At 41.3% G+C, this 17,055-nt stretch overlaps 1 protein-coding gene across 1 annotated transcript in view; it reads left to right on the top strand.

The window, feature by feature from the left end:
• Positions 1 to 707: 707 nt before the first annotated feature.
• The window catches only part of dnah9l (dynein, axonemal, heavy polypeptide 9 like), a 37,903-nt gene continuing 21,555 nt past the window's right edge, over positions 708 to 17,055 (top strand). The window contains exons 1-38 of the mRNA XM_053330692.1: positions 708 to 1,007; positions 1,520 to 1,663; positions 1,863 to 2,053; positions 3,058 to 3,253; positions 3,527 to 3,626; positions 3,929 to 4,140; positions 4,248 to 4,481; positions 4,757 to 4,924; positions 5,465 to 5,581; positions 5,909 to 6,046; positions 6,226 to 6,350; positions 6,543 to 6,738; positions 7,956 to 8,060; positions 8,219 to 8,410; positions 8,705 to 8,905; positions 9,038 to 9,373; positions 9,497 to 9,574; positions 9,660 to 9,715; positions 9,939 to 10,059; positions 10,168 to 10,337; positions 10,631 to 10,853; positions 10,954 to 11,070; positions 11,289 to 11,375; positions 11,522 to 11,680; positions 11,913 to 11,996; positions 12,098 to 12,256; positions 12,533 to 12,655; positions 13,112 to 13,234; positions 13,395 to 13,619; positions 13,708 to 13,926; positions 14,414 to 14,581; positions 14,795 to 14,920; positions 15,006 to 15,113; positions 15,201 to 15,332; positions 15,429 to 15,589; positions 16,273 to 16,429; positions 16,589 to 16,734; positions 16,859 to 16,975. Of these exons, the coding sequence (XP_053186667.1) occupies positions 708 to 1,007; positions 1,520 to 1,663; positions 1,863 to 2,053; positions 3,058 to 3,253; positions 3,527 to 3,626; positions 3,929 to 4,140; positions 4,248 to 4,481; positions 4,757 to 4,924; positions 5,465 to 5,581; positions 5,909 to 6,046; positions 6,226 to 6,350; positions 6,543 to 6,738; positions 7,956 to 8,060; positions 8,219 to 8,410; positions 8,705 to 8,905; positions 9,038 to 9,373; positions 9,497 to 9,574; positions 9,660 to 9,715; positions 9,939 to 10,059; positions 10,168 to 10,337; positions 10,631 to 10,853; positions 10,954 to 11,070; positions 11,289 to 11,375; positions 11,522 to 11,680; positions 11,913 to 11,996; positions 12,098 to 12,256; positions 12,533 to 12,655; positions 13,112 to 13,234; positions 13,395 to 13,619; positions 13,708 to 13,926; positions 14,414 to 14,581; positions 14,795 to 14,920; positions 15,006 to 15,113; positions 15,201 to 15,332; positions 15,429 to 15,589; positions 16,273 to 16,429; positions 16,589 to 16,734; positions 16,859 to 16,975 (6,014 nt within the window). The remainder of the gene's footprint in view (positions 1,008 to 1,519; positions 1,664 to 1,862; positions 2,054 to 3,057; positions 3,254 to 3,526; positions 3,627 to 3,928; positions 4,141 to 4,247; positions 4,482 to 4,756; positions 4,925 to 5,464; positions 5,582 to 5,908; positions 6,047 to 6,225; positions 6,351 to 6,542; positions 6,739 to 7,955; positions 8,061 to 8,218; positions 8,411 to 8,704; positions 8,906 to 9,037; positions 9,374 to 9,496; positions 9,575 to 9,659; positions 9,716 to 9,938; positions 10,060 to 10,167; positions 10,338 to 10,630; positions 10,854 to 10,953; positions 11,071 to 11,288; positions 11,376 to 11,521; positions 11,681 to 11,912; positions 11,997 to 12,097; positions 12,257 to 12,532; positions 12,656 to 13,111; positions 13,235 to 13,394; positions 13,620 to 13,707; positions 13,927 to 14,413; positions 14,582 to 14,794; positions 14,921 to 15,005; positions 15,114 to 15,200; positions 15,333 to 15,428; positions 15,590 to 16,272; positions 16,430 to 16,588; positions 16,735 to 16,858; positions 16,976 to 17,055) is intronic.

Genomic DNA, 17,055 nt, shown 5'->3' with positions numbered 1-17,055 from the left:
TCCCATTTTTCCATGTTTTTACATAAATGGCATAACGTGTAATAGGATGTCATGGCTAGGGTCACTTTGGATTACAGCTGATAGATTCCGTAAGGATCACTGTACCACACTGCCCCCATGTGACAATGATACACATTGCATAGGTTACTAAAAGGCAAAAAGACCAATTCTATTTGAATTAATTTGACCTGAAAAAATAATCACTATGTCCTATTTGTTACCAACAACGAAAACTTGTGCTAATACTGTTTAACTGAAAACAATTATATGTAGAGAGTGTGTGTAATATCATTACCTTTACTGGATGTGGCACCGTCATTAGGTATCCTCTGGAGGCTCAGGTTACAGGATTGGGTTGCAGGCCATACAGGCAACACAAAAAGCCTCCACAATGCACGATAGTTAAGCCAGCCCATACTGCATTGTCAGTGTGTGTATCACTTTTCCAGTTGATAGCCCCCAGAGCTGGACACTAGACCCTGGACACTAGACAAGTTGGGATGACAGAAAGAGTGCACCATTGTTATGGTTGGAGAAGTGTCATTAATAACGTCTGATCTTGACAAGAAATACTGAGGTGAGTTTGTACCATTCTACACCACTCTTTTCTAGGTTTTACATCCACTCCACAATAAATCAAGTAGTGAATAGTCTTTATTTCTCTCTTCTTATATCTCCATATTGTCCTTCCAGCCAGCTGAGCTCTCATGGCTGAGGCACTTAGAAGCAGCAGTACCAGTAGAAGTTTGGGCAGTGGAGGGTCTGGAGGAGTGCGTGTCCCCCAGGAGCCGTCTCTCAAAGCTGGAGTGGTCTTGTCAGACGAGAGGGTGGACTTCCTTCGGGAGCAGGCCTTTTGTGTGCTGCGAGTGAAGACAGATAAATGGAACCGCTTTATTGGCACAGAAGAGAACCAGAATATCATACTGGACTTCTTGGACCACATCTGGACCAACAGGCTGCTGCTCTTTACTGGACCTGGAGGGACACTGCATGCAGGGGATGCTCAGGTAAGACACACACACAATGATAAATATACAAAGGTATAAAATGTGTTTATATAAGTTTCAGGTGCTTGCTTTCATAAATGTGTGTCTCAACTTCTTATTTTGTTGGGAAAATTCAATTATGGTTATAAAGTAAATATTTAACAGTAGCCTATAGTCTATTCTCTTCAGAACCCTTTCATACTAATATCCCCATGCAAAGGCTATGGAATAATAATCTGCACACTGGCACACCAGTGGTAGCTGTTTTGCCTGGGTGGCATTAAGACACAATTCATTAAAAAACTGATAGCAGAGTATTTCCTCACAGCTTGAGGAATTTACATGAACATTGTCATACATGCACAATTACACACTGAAAGCTCTTAAGCAAGACTTATTGTTTAAGAGCTTAACTTTCCTGAGCTTGCCGTCTACACTACATCTAACATATCAATTTTTGAAATAAGTCACTACTTATTTCTGGTGCTTTCAATGCTGTTGAAAGCATTCCTACTGTATTTTCATATCTGAAGACATCCCCACCATGGAAAACCAAGCTGTTGTGTGTGCTAAAGAAGGGTGTAAAGAGAATCGCTCGCCAAGGATTCAAACACCAACTCAGGCTGGGAGAAGTGTCTGGATACCCCATGGAGCACCTACCTATGGTTATCTCAGAGGTGGGCTTGGGTGCTTGGGGGTGTGTGTGTGTGTGTGTGTGTGTGTGTGTGTGTGTGTGTGTGTGTGTGTGTGTGTGTGTGTGTGTGTGTGTGTGTACAATTAAGCGTCCTAAAGGGAAAAAAAGGGAAAGTTAGAATGTATGGTGTGTTTGTGTTGAAGTAAAAGTCTCCACTAACCTAAAAACAACTGCATGCACAGGTATTGGTTTGTGTGCTCTCCAACGGTCTGAACCATGAGGACTGGCCACGGGTGGTGTCTGAAGACATCCATAGGCACCTGGAAAAGTTGAGGAGCAGGGTGGTCACTCTGAGAGGTCGTGCTGAGGGACGAACGCTTCTGCCCTTGCCCCTGTGTGTGGAGAAGGCACGGCCCCAGGACATAGTACTCAGGTCTGCATGTGGGCATCTGGGTTTGTGTATCAGACAGGAGTATGTGCAGAAAAAATGATTTACATTAAATTGCCAGGTAGCGAGACATTAAATATTGCAAATATTAATTAACCTTAATTATTTCACCTTAAACGTGTCTTATTTGTATTCACTAGTTGGTTAAGTTAGTTGCTCATTTTCAGCTAACGCTAGTTAGCTTAGTTTCCTAGTAAGCTAGTTAGCCAGCTTGTGAAAAGTTTTTGGAAACTTGCTGCTTGTTGTTTTGAAGATATTTTCAAATTCAATTAATCTTTGTCTATTAAATGGGAACGTATTTTTTTTCGAATATAACCCCGTAGGCTGCACAATAGCATATTTGTGTTGCATACAGATATTGTAGCCGGAAGTGAAGGTGAAAGGTCACGCCGGCTGTCATCTTTGTAACAATTGGTTTCTTTTATACAGTCTATGGTTTAACCTCGTCAAGCTAAACTTTTAATTTGCAATGCTACATTGCTATCAGCTAGTGGAATCTTTGGATGAATTTAGGAGTGTTGTCAAAACAACTGTAAGTCTTGTCAGTCGACCTGCAGAGTTTTTTTCATAAAATCTTTAAACAGCTGCACTAATGTGTGTGAATGTCATCAAAGCTAAAGCCTCATATTTATACGTTTCTCATTAGCTTGTGAAGATGCACGAACTGAACTATTATCACTGCTTATTGCATAATGTAGAGAGTAAGATGCAATGTAATATATTGTTACAGGTGTAGGGACTTAAGTAATTTTTCTGGTCATGTGCAAATTAGACAGGGCATACAAAGCATGGTACCATCAGGAAGACAGGTGATTAGAGTAAATAAGTTCAGGCCTACAATTAACACATTTATAAACTGGCTGGGATGAGTTTTACAACTAACTAACTAACTTTGGTCCTGTTTGTAGTTTTATCTACAGTTCTTCCATCTTACATAGCCCATATTGCCATGTTTACCCCTACTGATTTTTCCGCTCTGTCTCCTTCAGCCCCACTGGTTGGCCACTGGACCGTGGCTTGTTATACTCAATAGAAACTCTGATAGTTCAGTGGTCTGGACAGATATGGCATGTCCTGAAGAAAGACTCTGGTATGGTGCTGCTCCGTGGGGACCACCCAGGCCCCAACGTGGAGCTCCAGTTTTGGGCCACTCAGAGGGAAAATCTTCTGGGCATCCAGTCACAAGTATGAGGATGTTCTTTGGAAGTTGGCATGGTGCAATCAATTCAAAATGTAAACTAAAACTGCAATTCTCAAAGTAATAGAAGTGTACTCCTTGATGGAATATTAGACTCTTTTTATTCCTAAAGTCTACATCTTGAGTTCGCAGCTCAAAGGGTCTGACTTGTGAAATCCCACAGACCCCAAATATGTCGCACAACATTGCATTCATTAATGGAGTGGAGTCAACTTGTGTCAACCCAGGTGATCATCTGACCACACAGTTTTTATTTTCAGATCCAGAGTCCCAAAGTGAAGCAGATCATAGAGATCCTGAGGAGAGTCAAGAGCAGTTACTACTCCTCCTTCAAAGACATCTGCCATAAAGTTAATGAGGGTAGATCAGCAAAAGCATTACTCATCATCAGTCATCATTGGCCGAATAAATGTGGCCCCTATATATAACTGGAGTTTGCTGTTATTAGTACGGGGATCTCCCCAAACATAATTAATTTATATTTTTGTTTTTGCTATTAAGTTGAAGAAGCTGTTTTCTGTCCTTGAAATCCAAAAATGTTTGTATTCTGCAAGATAGCATTTCCATCGCTGATTGAAATTGTCAGTCTTAGAACACACTTATCAGTATGTATGATTGTTAAATATGTTCAATTAACTCTCCTCTGTATGTGATTATCATAGCGGTGCTGGAAGCAGAGGACATAGATCTGTATCTACGCCCTCTAAGGAGGCTGATCAGCAGTGTAGAAGAGAAAAGTTTCCCTCAGTTGGACACTCTGCTGCCTCCTCTTTTCCACACACTTTGTCTCATCTGGAGCCGTTCCCAGTACTACTGCACTCCACAGCGCTTGGTGATCCTCCTGCAGGAGTTCTGCAACCTGATCATTGAAAAGGTACAGTGATTCATCTCTGTGTATGTGTGAAAGAGAGGGAGACAAAAAGAGGAAAATTAAGGAACTTAAATAGCCAATCTTCCAAATGATTATATGTCTGTATCCAGGCCTTTGCCTACCTTATCCCTGAGGAACTGTTCAAGATGGAGCTTGAAGAGGGGGTTGAAAGAGTCCAAATAACCATCTCAGTTCTGCGCACCTTCAAGCAATTGTTTCACACTTATCGTCTGCGGATTCCCAAGTACTACCGACACACCCAGACCATTAAGTTGTGGGACTTCCCTGCTACTCTTGTGTTCCAGCGTTCGGAACGCATTGTGGAAAGGCTGGTCATGATTGAGGTAAATGGTTTGACGTAGATAGCTCTGTGTGTTTTCCTGTTGCACAAAGATCATATATCTGACACAAGGCCGTTATTCTTGAAAACTATTTGCCTCAAGAGGACATTATTTTAAAAACAAAAGCCTGTATGGTTATTGTGAAGGCATAGTTTTAATTAATGTTTGTTAATAGCAGAGCTGCCTCCTAATACAAGTTGTTGGTTGTATTGTTTTTAAATATATGTGTTATACCTCAGTACTATCACACTGATTCATGGTTGTTGTTTTGTCTATAGGGATTATTTTCAACAGCATTGGATTTTCTGAAGCTGGAGAAGGTGGAACTTGGTGGATCCAGAGGAAAGGTCCTCAGTGAGATGGTCTTCAGCATGAGCGAGGAGTTTCATGACCACTGGCGGGCACTTAGAGAGACCAAATATGACCCCCTGGACTATACAAATGATGTGAGGCCTGCTAAAGTGCTGCATTTGTTTTTGATATCGCCCTGCTATTTACTTAATAAGCCCCAAAGAGCTGTGATTCAAAGGGATTTTTGTACATGGCATTGACAGGCACAGCCGAATAATAAAAAATAACAATTAGATGATATTTTTCTGCCCAGCCGTAGAGTAATTGAAAATTGGCAAAGAAAAGTCGTTGCTAAGCAACACACAAGAACCAGTGACAGTAGTCATTACTAGTCAGTGCATCAATATTTAATCTACTAGATATTTCACAGCTATTTTACAACAGCTTCCAGTATGACTCAGCCAATCAAAACTGGAGCTCAGTCAGAAATTGATCTGTGGTATAATAGACTTTCCGCAAGTATGTGTTATTCCAGCCAATACTGATCAACTGAGCTAAAGGGAACTTGAAGTACTCCACTGAAAATTTAATGGAATACAAATTTCCCTGATAATAAAAATGCACTCAAAGCGTTTTAATCATGCCAGAGACTGAAAATATCCATCCTTTCATATGTAATATCATCTTGTGCGTAGGATTTTGTGCTCCACCACAGGCGTTTCATGGAGCAGAGCAGAGACTTTGACCAGAGACTTGGAACTGTCCTCAATCTGGCCTTTCAGCACTCAAAAAACCTTAAGTCTACATTTAAGGTATGGCTATCATAGCTTGACCCCTTAACAGTCCCAATTACTGTATTATTTAACATACATCCAGGCCATCAAGGGACAAAGTGTTGATTACTTGCACTTTTGAGTAAGAGGATGAAATGTCTAAAATGTTATATATAAGTATTTTATTATAAGTATTTTAGCATTAAATTAAAATCTAATCCGAAAAATGTCCAGAAATTAGTTAAATATTGTGAATTTTGAACTTGTTGGTGACTCTAAAGAATCACCTAACAACCATATCATACTACCTTAATGTCTCAAATATATGTGCACTGTCACCAAACTGCATTATTGTTTCCCATCCAGTTGCTGAAGATTTTTGGCAGCCTGCTCGAGAGACCCAGGATCCACCAGCTATTCTCTCCTAACTACAGCGTGTTGTTGGTCATGTTCAACCAGGAAATAGACCATTGTCAGTTTTTGCTTGATCAACACAAAGTTGGGGTGAGAGAGGGGTAATGGGAATAAATAATATCAATATTCGATATTTGACACACTCAAAATACAGTCCTTTGAACAGACTGCAGCTAGTTAAATGTTAGTATAACACATACACAGCTTAAACTATCTTTGAGTACTTAATATTACTGAGTCATTTGCTAAATTAAGCCTTTGTGTTTTAGCTGCATTCTGGCTGTGCAGTCCTGTCAAAAAATATGCCTCCAGTGGCCGGGAACCTCAAATGGTCACAGGAGCTTCGGAATCGCATCCTCACCAACAGGAGCAACCTCTGCCAACTGGCCCACATGTATGAGCCATACACGCACACCAGTCCAAAACAATGTGCAAAAGAGATTCCAATAACTGGAAGGAATTTCTACACATTTGCACTTTTCAAATATAGTTTAAAAACACATTTTCAAGAAGCAGGTTCTATTTTTGTCCAGAACCTTCATTCTTCTCACAGTCTTCCTTCCCTCCCTCCTTCTCTGCCCTCCAGGCCTCTCGGGTGTGCTGAGGCAGACGATGTCCTGCAGAAGTGTGAGTATGTTTTGGAGATTTTGGACCAGCATGACGAGGAACTGTTCTCAGAATGGACTGAGGGACTAGAGGAAATCTGTCAAACCCACCTGCAGGAGCCACTGCTCAAACTGGACACTAATACAGGCCTGTTCGAGGTCAACTTCAGTCCTGCCGTAAGCACAAAGAAGATACTATCACAGGGAGGCAAATTAAACAAAAGCAGGAATTTCACTGATGCCGTACATTTGCATGAATGTGTGCATGAATGTCAAGGTTGTATGTAGTCTATAAATTGGAAGTTACAGTAAATCCTTTAAATAAACAGTACTGTACACTAAAAGTAAAGTGAGGATACTTTAAAAAATAATGTAATACATTTTTTAATCAATTAACTTCAAACAAAGTTCCGGAAACAGAAGTAACCTAAGTGAAATCAATATTTGGCGTTGCCCTAGCAGAAGTACCAGCACCAATTTAGTGCAATGGTAATATTGATAGATGTGTTGCCTCACAACAAGAAGGTCCTGGATATGACCTCTGGCTGTGTGGAGTTTGCAGATTATTTTGCATGTTCTCCCTTTGTTAGTTTGGGTTGGGTTTCCACTGGGTACTACAATTTCTTTCCACCATCAAAGACATGTATGTTAGATTTAATTCTCCTGTCAGTGCCCCTAAGTGGGGCAGTGGCAAAAGAACCGGAGTTGGTCTCTGGATGCTGCACCCACTGCTCCTGGTATTTGTCTATATAGGATAGGTTAAATGCAGATGATCAGTTTCCCCATAGGGATCAATAAAGTTCTTCTTCGTTTCCCCTCGTTACACCTCCACACAGTATTTCAGTCTACTTGGCTGGTAGGTTGTTTCAATAATCTTGGAGAACTTGCCACAGTTCTGTGGATTTAGGCGTCTTAGGTGCTTCTATCTCAGTACTGTGTACATATACTTGTTCTGCTGCAATTTATCACATTAATATCATAGGATTATGATACATAATAAATTCATAAAGCTTATGCTTTTGCTTCATTTTCTTTCCTCAACAACCACTAGCTGGTGTTTCCCTCTGGCAATGAAAAATGACAGTATGTGTCTCGAATTACCAGAAAAGTGGTTGGTTTGCGATAAACAGAGGAATGATTTTATATTAACAGTAATAACCACAAGGGTTGAACAGTCAAACAAAAGAACACTATGTACCGTACCGTCTTCTTCCGCTTATCCGGGGTTGGGTCGCGGGGCAGCAGCCTATATAGTCAACTTAAACTCAAAGGATCAGGAGACAAGGTGTGGTCTGAAACTGAGTACAAAAAATGATGTCAAAATCAGGTGCTGTAATCCAGGTATGAACTACTTCATCAAATCATTCATTAGATTCTCTTCTCTCTGCCCCCAGCTGACATCGGTACTACGAGAGGTGAAGTATCTGGGCATGCTGAAGAACCAAAACATTCCTAAAGCAGCTCTCCATCTTTACTCTAAACGGGAGAGACTCTACATGGTGGGTAAAAAGGCTTATAGTGTTGCAATGGACTAGTCTATTGTATATTCATGAGATGTGAATGTATTTTTCAACTTTGTTTGTTTGGTTTGTTGACCTTTGAAATATGCCTAAAAAGCATACACGTTATTGTGTTAACATTACATTGTATCCTGTAGTACACACAGACACTGACCATGGTGACCCAGTGGTACAACCAGCTCCACAGTACCATCCTGGCTGTAGAACTGGGATTGGTGAAAGATGAGATGAATGGGACAAGACGGCAGCTTGATCCAGCCCTTCGAGAGCTGACATGGGCTAAGGACGAACTATGGGACTACATCCAGAGCACACGTGACCTTGTCAAGGTAAGAGCAAACTAGTGAGTTAAATACTTTTTTGCAGTACTTGACACAATTTTAAAGCATTTTGAAACTTTTCTGTGTATTTTTCACAAGTGCTAGTAGTTTATTTTAGTTTGTTCAATAACAACTCGTCGCTGTAAAACTGTTGCCTTCTTGCAAAGCATAAACCTGGCATCCTCCTTAAGTTATCTGGGCCAACTTTTCTCTGCTGTGGAAAGAACACTGAAACATAAAGCAACTTGTAGTTGTTGACCTAGAGTAATTCTAGTAATGACACCTCTCCTTTGCCATCACCAGAGCATTTCGAGCCGTGTCCAGAAGAGCAAAGCTAATGTCGAGGCCATCCAGGCCGTCATGGGGAAATTCAGCCACCGGGCTTTTATCACCAGAAAGAGCCGTGGTTCTACACTCCTCGTATTTTCTGACATTGAAGAGAGTGTTGCCAAACAGCACGCTCTCATCACCAGTACTGGGGAGCAGATACACAAACATCTGCAGGTATATTCACACACTTATAATTAATGCTAGGGAGAAGGACACCATGCTGTACTGTAGATGTTAACATCTGCAGAACAGATTTTTTTTCATTCTCAACTGCTTTTCTCACATCCCATGTCCACCGTATTCCAGGAGAACCAGTCTCTGCTGGGTGTGTCAGATCTGGACAGCAGTGAGTGGCAGGCTTACACAGACTATGTTGACCGGATGATCCTTGCAGGGTTCTCCAGTGCAGTACGCTGCTCACTGCAGTATCTCATGGACAACACAGATGCAGCCCAGCGCATTACACCACTGTTTGAGATCCAACTGGTACTCAGTGCCAATGAGATGATGTTTGACCCCCCGCTGGACTTCAGCCACATTGGCAACTTCTTTGATATTATGGATAAGATAGTGGCGAACATCACCAACATGGCGTCCTTCATTCCCAGAGTGGCAAAGCACACACAGCTCGATAACTATCAGGTATTGTACAGATAAACTTATACATACTGTGCATACATACGATATATACATACTGAGACACGTCTGACTGCTTACACACACCTCTTCAACACTACGTGCTCTCGTTTTTTTCTTATCTCATAGTGTGACATAAATGAAATGGAGGATTTGTCAGAGATGTGCCATGTAATCCGCTCACGAGCACGTGCAGCTATCGCTAAGGTGAGTATCTGTCTTGTGTACACACATGGCAGAGGCTCATTTATGATGTTTTACAGGCTTACAGTTAGACTGTGTGCTTTTTCAGGTCAGAGAATATCAAGGATCATTTGCCAGCTACCGCTACCTCTGGACTGATGACAGGTTAGATGAAGTCTGTGGCCCTGTCATTTCCTTATATTTTTATTTACTTTACTGAAACAAACACATAATGTTTCTTGCATACAATTTAATTCCTGTCACTTGAAAGAATCAAAAATATAGACTTTGGAAAGAAAAGTTAATAAGGGAACTTGTTAAATAAGAGAATTTGCAAGTATTTAGAAACACTCGAGCAAAGCTTCTTTTTTTCCTTCAACATTCACAGGTCTGAATTTATGAGGCAGTTCTTGATATATGGCCATGTGTTAAGCACAGAGGAAGCTGAGCTGTATGCCGACTATGAACTGAAAAAGAACCCACCCACTCTGGACAACTTCAAAGAACAGGTGCACCTCACATTCATGATTCCTCCAGCCTTTAACTTTAATTTATTTAAGTCACTGGAGCTGGTCAATCTTTTCCTCTTTGAGTAACCGTTTCATTCTTCATTACAGATCAACCTTTTTGAGTCTCTGTATGTGCGAGTTAGCAAGATGGAAGACAAGAGGATGTTTTGTGGCTGGCTGCAGCTGGATATCAGACCCTTCAAGCACACACTGATGAATGTCATTAAGAAGTGGAGCTGGATGTTCAAGGAGCACCTGCTCAACCATGTGAACCAGAGGTCAAACTAAAAGCTAAATCAGATAAGAATTACCCAAACATTTAACACTTAATAAGTCAAATATAAAATACAGAGTAGCAAATTATTATTTGTATTGAATGTGTCTAATGTCCAAAAATAGCTGAAGTATATACCAAAAGCATCTATTCAGTTTTAAATGGCCAACTAAGGGGACTTTGAAGTGTTATCATTGTATGAGTTTCTTTTTATTTGATATAATTGAAAAAACTTTTTGTTGTGCCACCCCTCTCTATTCTGAACCTAAACATCATCCTCCTCCTTCTCTCATGCAGTGTGAGGGAATTATCCTCTTTTGTCCAGGACACAGCTCGTGGTCTTTCTAATAAGGTGTCGGATGGTGACTACGCAGGCCTTGTGGACATTATGGGACACCTCATGGCTATAAGAGACAGACAAATCAGCAGTGATCAGCACTTTAAACCTCTCAAATCTACTGCTGAGCTCCTCAAAACGTATGGACAGCAACTCCCAGAAAGCGTCTACACACAGCTAGAAGTGGGTACCGGTACACAAATGCACACATGTTGCTGAGTGCTGGCACATATATACATTTATCACTGCACTGCATTCTTTACTTTATTACCATAAAACACAGGAGCTGCCGGAGAAGTGGAAGAGTCTGAAGAAAATTGCATTCACAGTTAAACATGAAGTGGCGCCACTGCAATCAAATGAAGTTTCGGTTATTCGTAGGAAGTGTGTCCGGTTTGAGGTAAGTCTGTGTGTGAGCGGGGTAATATGTCAGTGTGGCAACCCTTAACAAAGAGCTCGATATCTGACATTTAAACCTTCTCACTTTCTGTCCTGCATTATACATGACTGACACTACTACCCACAGTGCACACAGTTGTTGATGGAGAGGTGAAGGCAGATATGCATAGGCACTGTAGTATTGGTGAATCCTGAATGTGCAGTTTCTTCGCATTTTAGGTCAAGCAGCATGAATTCAGAGAACATTTTCGTACTGAAGTCATCTTTAAGATCAGTGTGGAGGAGCCATATAAACTAATTGATAAGGTGAGCAGTGAGAAACATATGTGACAACTTGTCTGAAAAAAAGAGTTTAAAAGTACTAATTCGGGCGAAATAGTACTTAACAGTATATGATTAAATTAATTTTAAAAAGTTTAAACTACAGGATTTCAAAATGCCTTTATCTACAGTCTAATCGAGCAGTAGCAGTGATGGAAGCAGAAATGAAGAAGCTACAGGATACAGCTGATCTGTTTGAAGTCAGCTTCCCAGACTACAAGCAGCTGCGCCAGTGTCGATCTGACATCATACTGGTCAAAGCAGTCTGGGATATGGTCATCTTTGTCAAGGTACAGATTAATCAGATCAATGCACATATGTTGGCATTTTGATTCCTGAGATATATTTGAGTTCCATGAGATTAACCATTGACACAAGGCAGGTCTTGCATTGTGGCACACAAGTTTCCACACGACAGGAATACACAATGAATGAATTTTGTATTTGACATGTTAAATAGATTTTTCATGTGTGGATTTCAGTAGTGAATCACAGATTAAATGTTTCCACCCTCTCTGCCAGACCAGTATAGAAGATTGGACCAAGACTCCATGGAAAGAGATCAACGTTGAACAGATGGACATGGAACTCAGGCGATTTGCTAAAGTATAACATTCATGTACAAACATTATAATCTTTGCTTTGTTCAAGGGATGAGAAAAACTGTACATTTCTGTCATAATTAATGATTCTCTTCCACTTTAAAGGAGATGAAGGTGCTTGATAAGGAGGTGCGGGTGTGGGATGTGTACATGGGATTGGAGTCAACTGTGAAGAACTTGCTGACCTCTCTGAGAGCCGTCAACGAGCTTCAGAACTCTGCTGTCAGAGAGAGACACTGGCAGCAGCTGATGAACACCACCGGGGTATCTCTGCAGCTGCTTCACAATGTCACATTCCATTTGATTCAATAATATTTCATCACTGATCATCTTCTGTGCTGTATGTTAAACCTGCTAAATCTGCAATTCCCTTGACTCAGTTTCTGTTCTAATTCAGTCTAGTCTCAATATACCTTCCTTCACCTATCCTGCCAACTCCTGTCTAGGCCTGTAATGGCCAGCACAGTTCAGTGAACCCAATTGTCCCGATCTGAAATTTGATCATACTCATGGGTGTCATGTATTCCTTTTGGTCCCCAGGTGAGGTTTGTGATGGGAGAGGGCACCACTCTGGGGGACCTATTGGAATTACAGCTTCACCGTGTGGAGGACGAGGTCAAAAACATAGTGGACAAGGCTGTGAAAGAGATGGCCATTGAAAAGGTAGCAATGATGTCATGTGACAGAAAGGCCAAAATAATGTTATGTCAACTTTTCAGTAAATGTATAGAAATAAATGAATGGAGGAGTCGTTTGAGTGAAGTTTATTGAAATATTGATTTACAAGACCAAGAGGCTACAGCCATGCTAGGAGCTCAGTGATAGCGTTTCTACAGTTGCACGTTGATCTAAATGCTAACATGCTCACAATGACAGCGCTAACATGGTGATGTTTAGAATATATATTGTTTTTATTCACAATCTTTGTTTAGCCTATTAACATGCTAAGATTTGCAAATTAGCACTGAACACAAAGTACAGCCGAGGAAGATTGATGTCAGTATTCTTGCAAGTATTTCGACCTAATGACACTCGTTTTGTGTACATTTTGCTTTCGTTTTTCTTTTCTTTTTTTGTTTGCTTTCAAAATCATGATGTCGTATTCCCTATATTTCTTAGGTTTTGGCAGAGATTACCCAGACGTGGAGTGTTATGTCATTGTCATATGAGACTCATACCAGCACTGGAATCCCTCTGCTCAAAGCAGATGAGAATCTGATAGAAACACTGGAGGACAACCAGGTGAGTCTGTGTTGACTCCACAGCATGTTATATCTTATATGTTTGCTTTTTGCCTCTGTGAGGTTTGCTGCTCTTGTCGCAGTATTTTAACCATTTAATTTGTGTTCAAAGAGGCTTTTTACAGACCAGCACGTAAGGCTCCTGTCTCATTTCTCTCCAGGTGCAGCTGCAGAACATCCTGATGAGTAAGTACGTGGAGTATTTCCAGGCAGAAGTGAGTGGATGGCAGAGGAAGCTGATGGTGGCTGACCTGGTCATATCCTCCTGGATGTCTGTCCAGAAGACCTGGGCCCACCTTAACAGCATCTTCACCAACAGCCACGACATCCGCTGCCAGTTAGCCAATGATGCTGAGCGTTTCCAGGGAATACACACTGACTTTCAGGTAACACATGCATACAGTACTGTAGTGTACTGGCCCACAAGCACACACCCATGCCACACCCTGTTTTATTCCCTGTTTCCTCGTCCAGAACTTGATGGCTGAGGTGGTGCAGAACAGCAATGTGGTAGAAGTGACCAACCAGCCCGGCTTCCTAGAGAACCTGGAGACTTTGCAGCAAAGGCTGTCTGTGTGTGAGAAGGCCCTAGCTGAGTACCTGGAGACCAAGAGGCTCATATTCCCCAGATTTTACTTTGTCTCTGCCTCAGACCTGCTGGAGATTGTTTCTAAGGGAACACAACCCAAACAGGTGACAGATTACCAATTCTTTGTTTTCCGTGAGAAAGCACATTTTAGTTATTAGTACAGTATAATATGTTATGCAAACTGTGTCTTATGGAGTGGAGTTGTTGTTTGTTTTCTTTTTTCATTTTCTTCAACTCTGGTCAAGAGATTGTGATCTGTTAATACTATAACCCTTTAACATAGAAATGCACATTTACATATATATTTATATATCATTATTGCAACAATATTGTAGGAATGTGGATAATGGTAATGTGGAATGATTAAGTGGGTAAAGGCAAATGATAGAACAGCTAGAATTGTATGGTAAGTTCAGAAAGTCACATCACTTAAATGTAATGCAGCCTTTAAACTCAGGAAAAGATAACACGTGTGCCATAACGCCATATTATGATACCCAAAATCTAAGATCTAGTCTTATATCATGATAATGATATATTACCCAGCCCTAAATGCAACTGTAGTCCACATGGTGTATGTATGTTTTCCAGGTGACCAGGCACTTGCTTAAGCTGTTTGACAACATAGCAGATCTTCGCTTCAAGGACTCAGACAGAGGTGGAGGAGGGGAGGAAGATGGGGTGTCAGTTGCTATAGGGATGTACAGCCGAGAGGGAGAATATGTTCCATTCTCTGAGCCGTGTGTCTGTGAAGGACAGGTACTGAACAGCAATATTTGATGTGTGTGAATATACTACAGTTAAACTCACTTATATTCACTGATCACTTAACTATGGTACAGGTGCAATAAATTACTCCCATTGTTCTGTCTACTTTATACAGTTGCAATGTGTAATAGTGTTCTCCTTTTTTCTAATATTATATATTTTGGTATTATTATTTTATTCTGCTCATTGTGTGTCTTTCCACAGGCAGAGTGTTGGTTGAGTGCCTTGGAGAGCACCATGCGCTGTACTGTTCGGAAGGAGATCCAGGAGGCCGTAGCTGCCTATGAGGACAAACCACGAGACCAGTGGCTCTTTGACTACCCTGCACAGGTCTGGTAACATCTCAGCTGTAGAATTACTATAAATACTTTATAAACACGTACATATACTATAGCATCTGTTTTCCTTCCTTTAGGTCGGGTTGACTGGTAGTCAAGTGTGGTGGGCCACAGATGTAGGCATTGCCTTTGAGAGGGTAGAGGAGGGATTTGAGACTGCCCTCAAAGACTACAACAGAAAACAGGTAACACACAACAGTAAGATGATGTGATGATGGGTGAACCCACTCAGTGGCTTGTTCAGTGATGTTTGCTGAATTGTGGTTTTCTAGATCACACAGCTGAACTCACTAATCCACATGCTGCTCGGGGATTTAACCCCTGGAGACAGACAGAAAATTATGACCGTCTGCACAATTGATGTCCACGCTCGAGATGTAGTTGCCAATCTCATATCTCAAAAGGTATTACTTAAAAAAGACACATATGTCCTAAATGGTCACTGAATACGAACCATTATGCAAGCAAACAACCTTGTTTTTTGCTTATGTGTCCCTTAGGTGATAACAGGACAAGCATTTGCATGGCTCTCCCAGTTACGCCATCGCTGGGGTGATGAAACCAAACACTGTTATGTTAATATCTGTGACGCCCAGTTCCAGTTCAGCTATGAATACTTGGGGAACACGAACAGGCTGGTCATCACCCCACTCACTGACAGGTATAAACACATGAACTCCTTTCCTCAGCAGCTACAATCATCAACATCTACTGTAACTGCTTCAGTCAAGTGGTGTAATGGTTAAAACTTGGTATAGTAGCATCCATAGCAATTTCCGTTTAGTTCAGACAGCCCCACTCAAAGTCTGCCAGGTATTGATGTATCGTATCAGACACCGTGTAATCGGTAGAGGTAGAACCCAGTTGCTGCACAAACACCACAGGTAGAGAAGGTTTACCTTTACCTAATCTGCAACCTTTATTGCAGATTATGTCAGGTATGAAGGGTAACAGGAGGAATGCAGCAAAGCTTAGTTTGCCAGCCAGATTATCAGTCTTTTTGGGGGCTTGGTAAGGGTCCGGAGCCTTGATGAGTGGAGCTAAATGTGAAGCTCACACACACAATAGTCCAACTGGGGACAGGTAGACTGACGTGTCGACAAGGTAAGAGTGTCTAACACACAGAAATCCACAGGTGAGAAGACAGGCAAACTCACACTACAATGTTGTAGCGGCCAAACAGCCACTGGGACAGGTGGAGTGGTGAAGTTGAGTCCCTCATATCACACTATTGCTTTAATACACCATTATTATCAAATGCACAGGTCCATCCTGGTGAATCCAAATAATTATTATAACATTGGTTACTCATGTTTTTTTATATTGCAACCCTCCTTCTGTCAGGTGTTACATAACCCTGACCCAGTCCCTCCATCTGACTATGAGTGGTGCCCCATCAGGCCCAGCTGGCACTGGTAAAACAGAGACTACAAAAGACCTTGGACGCTCCCTGGGCATCATGGTATATGTGTTCAACTGCTCAGAACAGATGGACTACAAGGTAGCATGGACTATACAGATGTTTTTTTCAGTCTCCATTTATATCATACTTACAACATTGTCATATTTGTTATGTTATGCTAACACCATTGTCACTATTGATTTCATTCGCCATTCTTTCTTCTCTTCGTCCTTCTCCGTGTCTCTCACACTCCTCCAGTCTATAGGTAACATTTATAAGGGTCTGGCTCAGACAGGAGTGTGGGGCTGCTTTGATGAGTTCAACAGGATCTCAGTGGAGGTGCTGTCTGTGGTAGCTGTGCAGGTCAAGACTATACAGGATGCTGTACGCAACAAAAAACAGAGGTAGATGCTGAAATAATGACATGCATTATACACTATTAATGTAAATATTCATCCAGATGTCTGCTAAGCTAGATGTCTCTGCACACTACTTTAGAAATCTCTTATTAGGAATATTTGTATGTAGGTTCCATTTCCTGGGAGAGGAGATTGAGCTGAAGCCAACTGTAGGAATCTTCATCACGCTGAATCCAGGTTATGCTGGCAGGGCTGAACTGCCAGAAAACCTCAAGGCTCTATTCAGGTCTGATATTAACAGTGAGAGAGTGCAAGACTTTACTAATGTCAAGGGCAACCAATTAAAGCCGCTAACTTTGCTAACTG

This window comes from Scomber japonicus, chromosome 12 (assembly GCF_027409825.1).
Source record: "Scomber japonicus isolate fScoJap1 chromosome 12, fScoJap1.pri, whole genome shotgun sequence".
NCBI lineage: Eukaryota > Metazoa > Chordata > Actinopteri > Scombriformes > Scombridae > Scomber > Scomber japonicus.
This window is presented reverse-complemented; position numbering and strand designations above follow the sequence as displayed.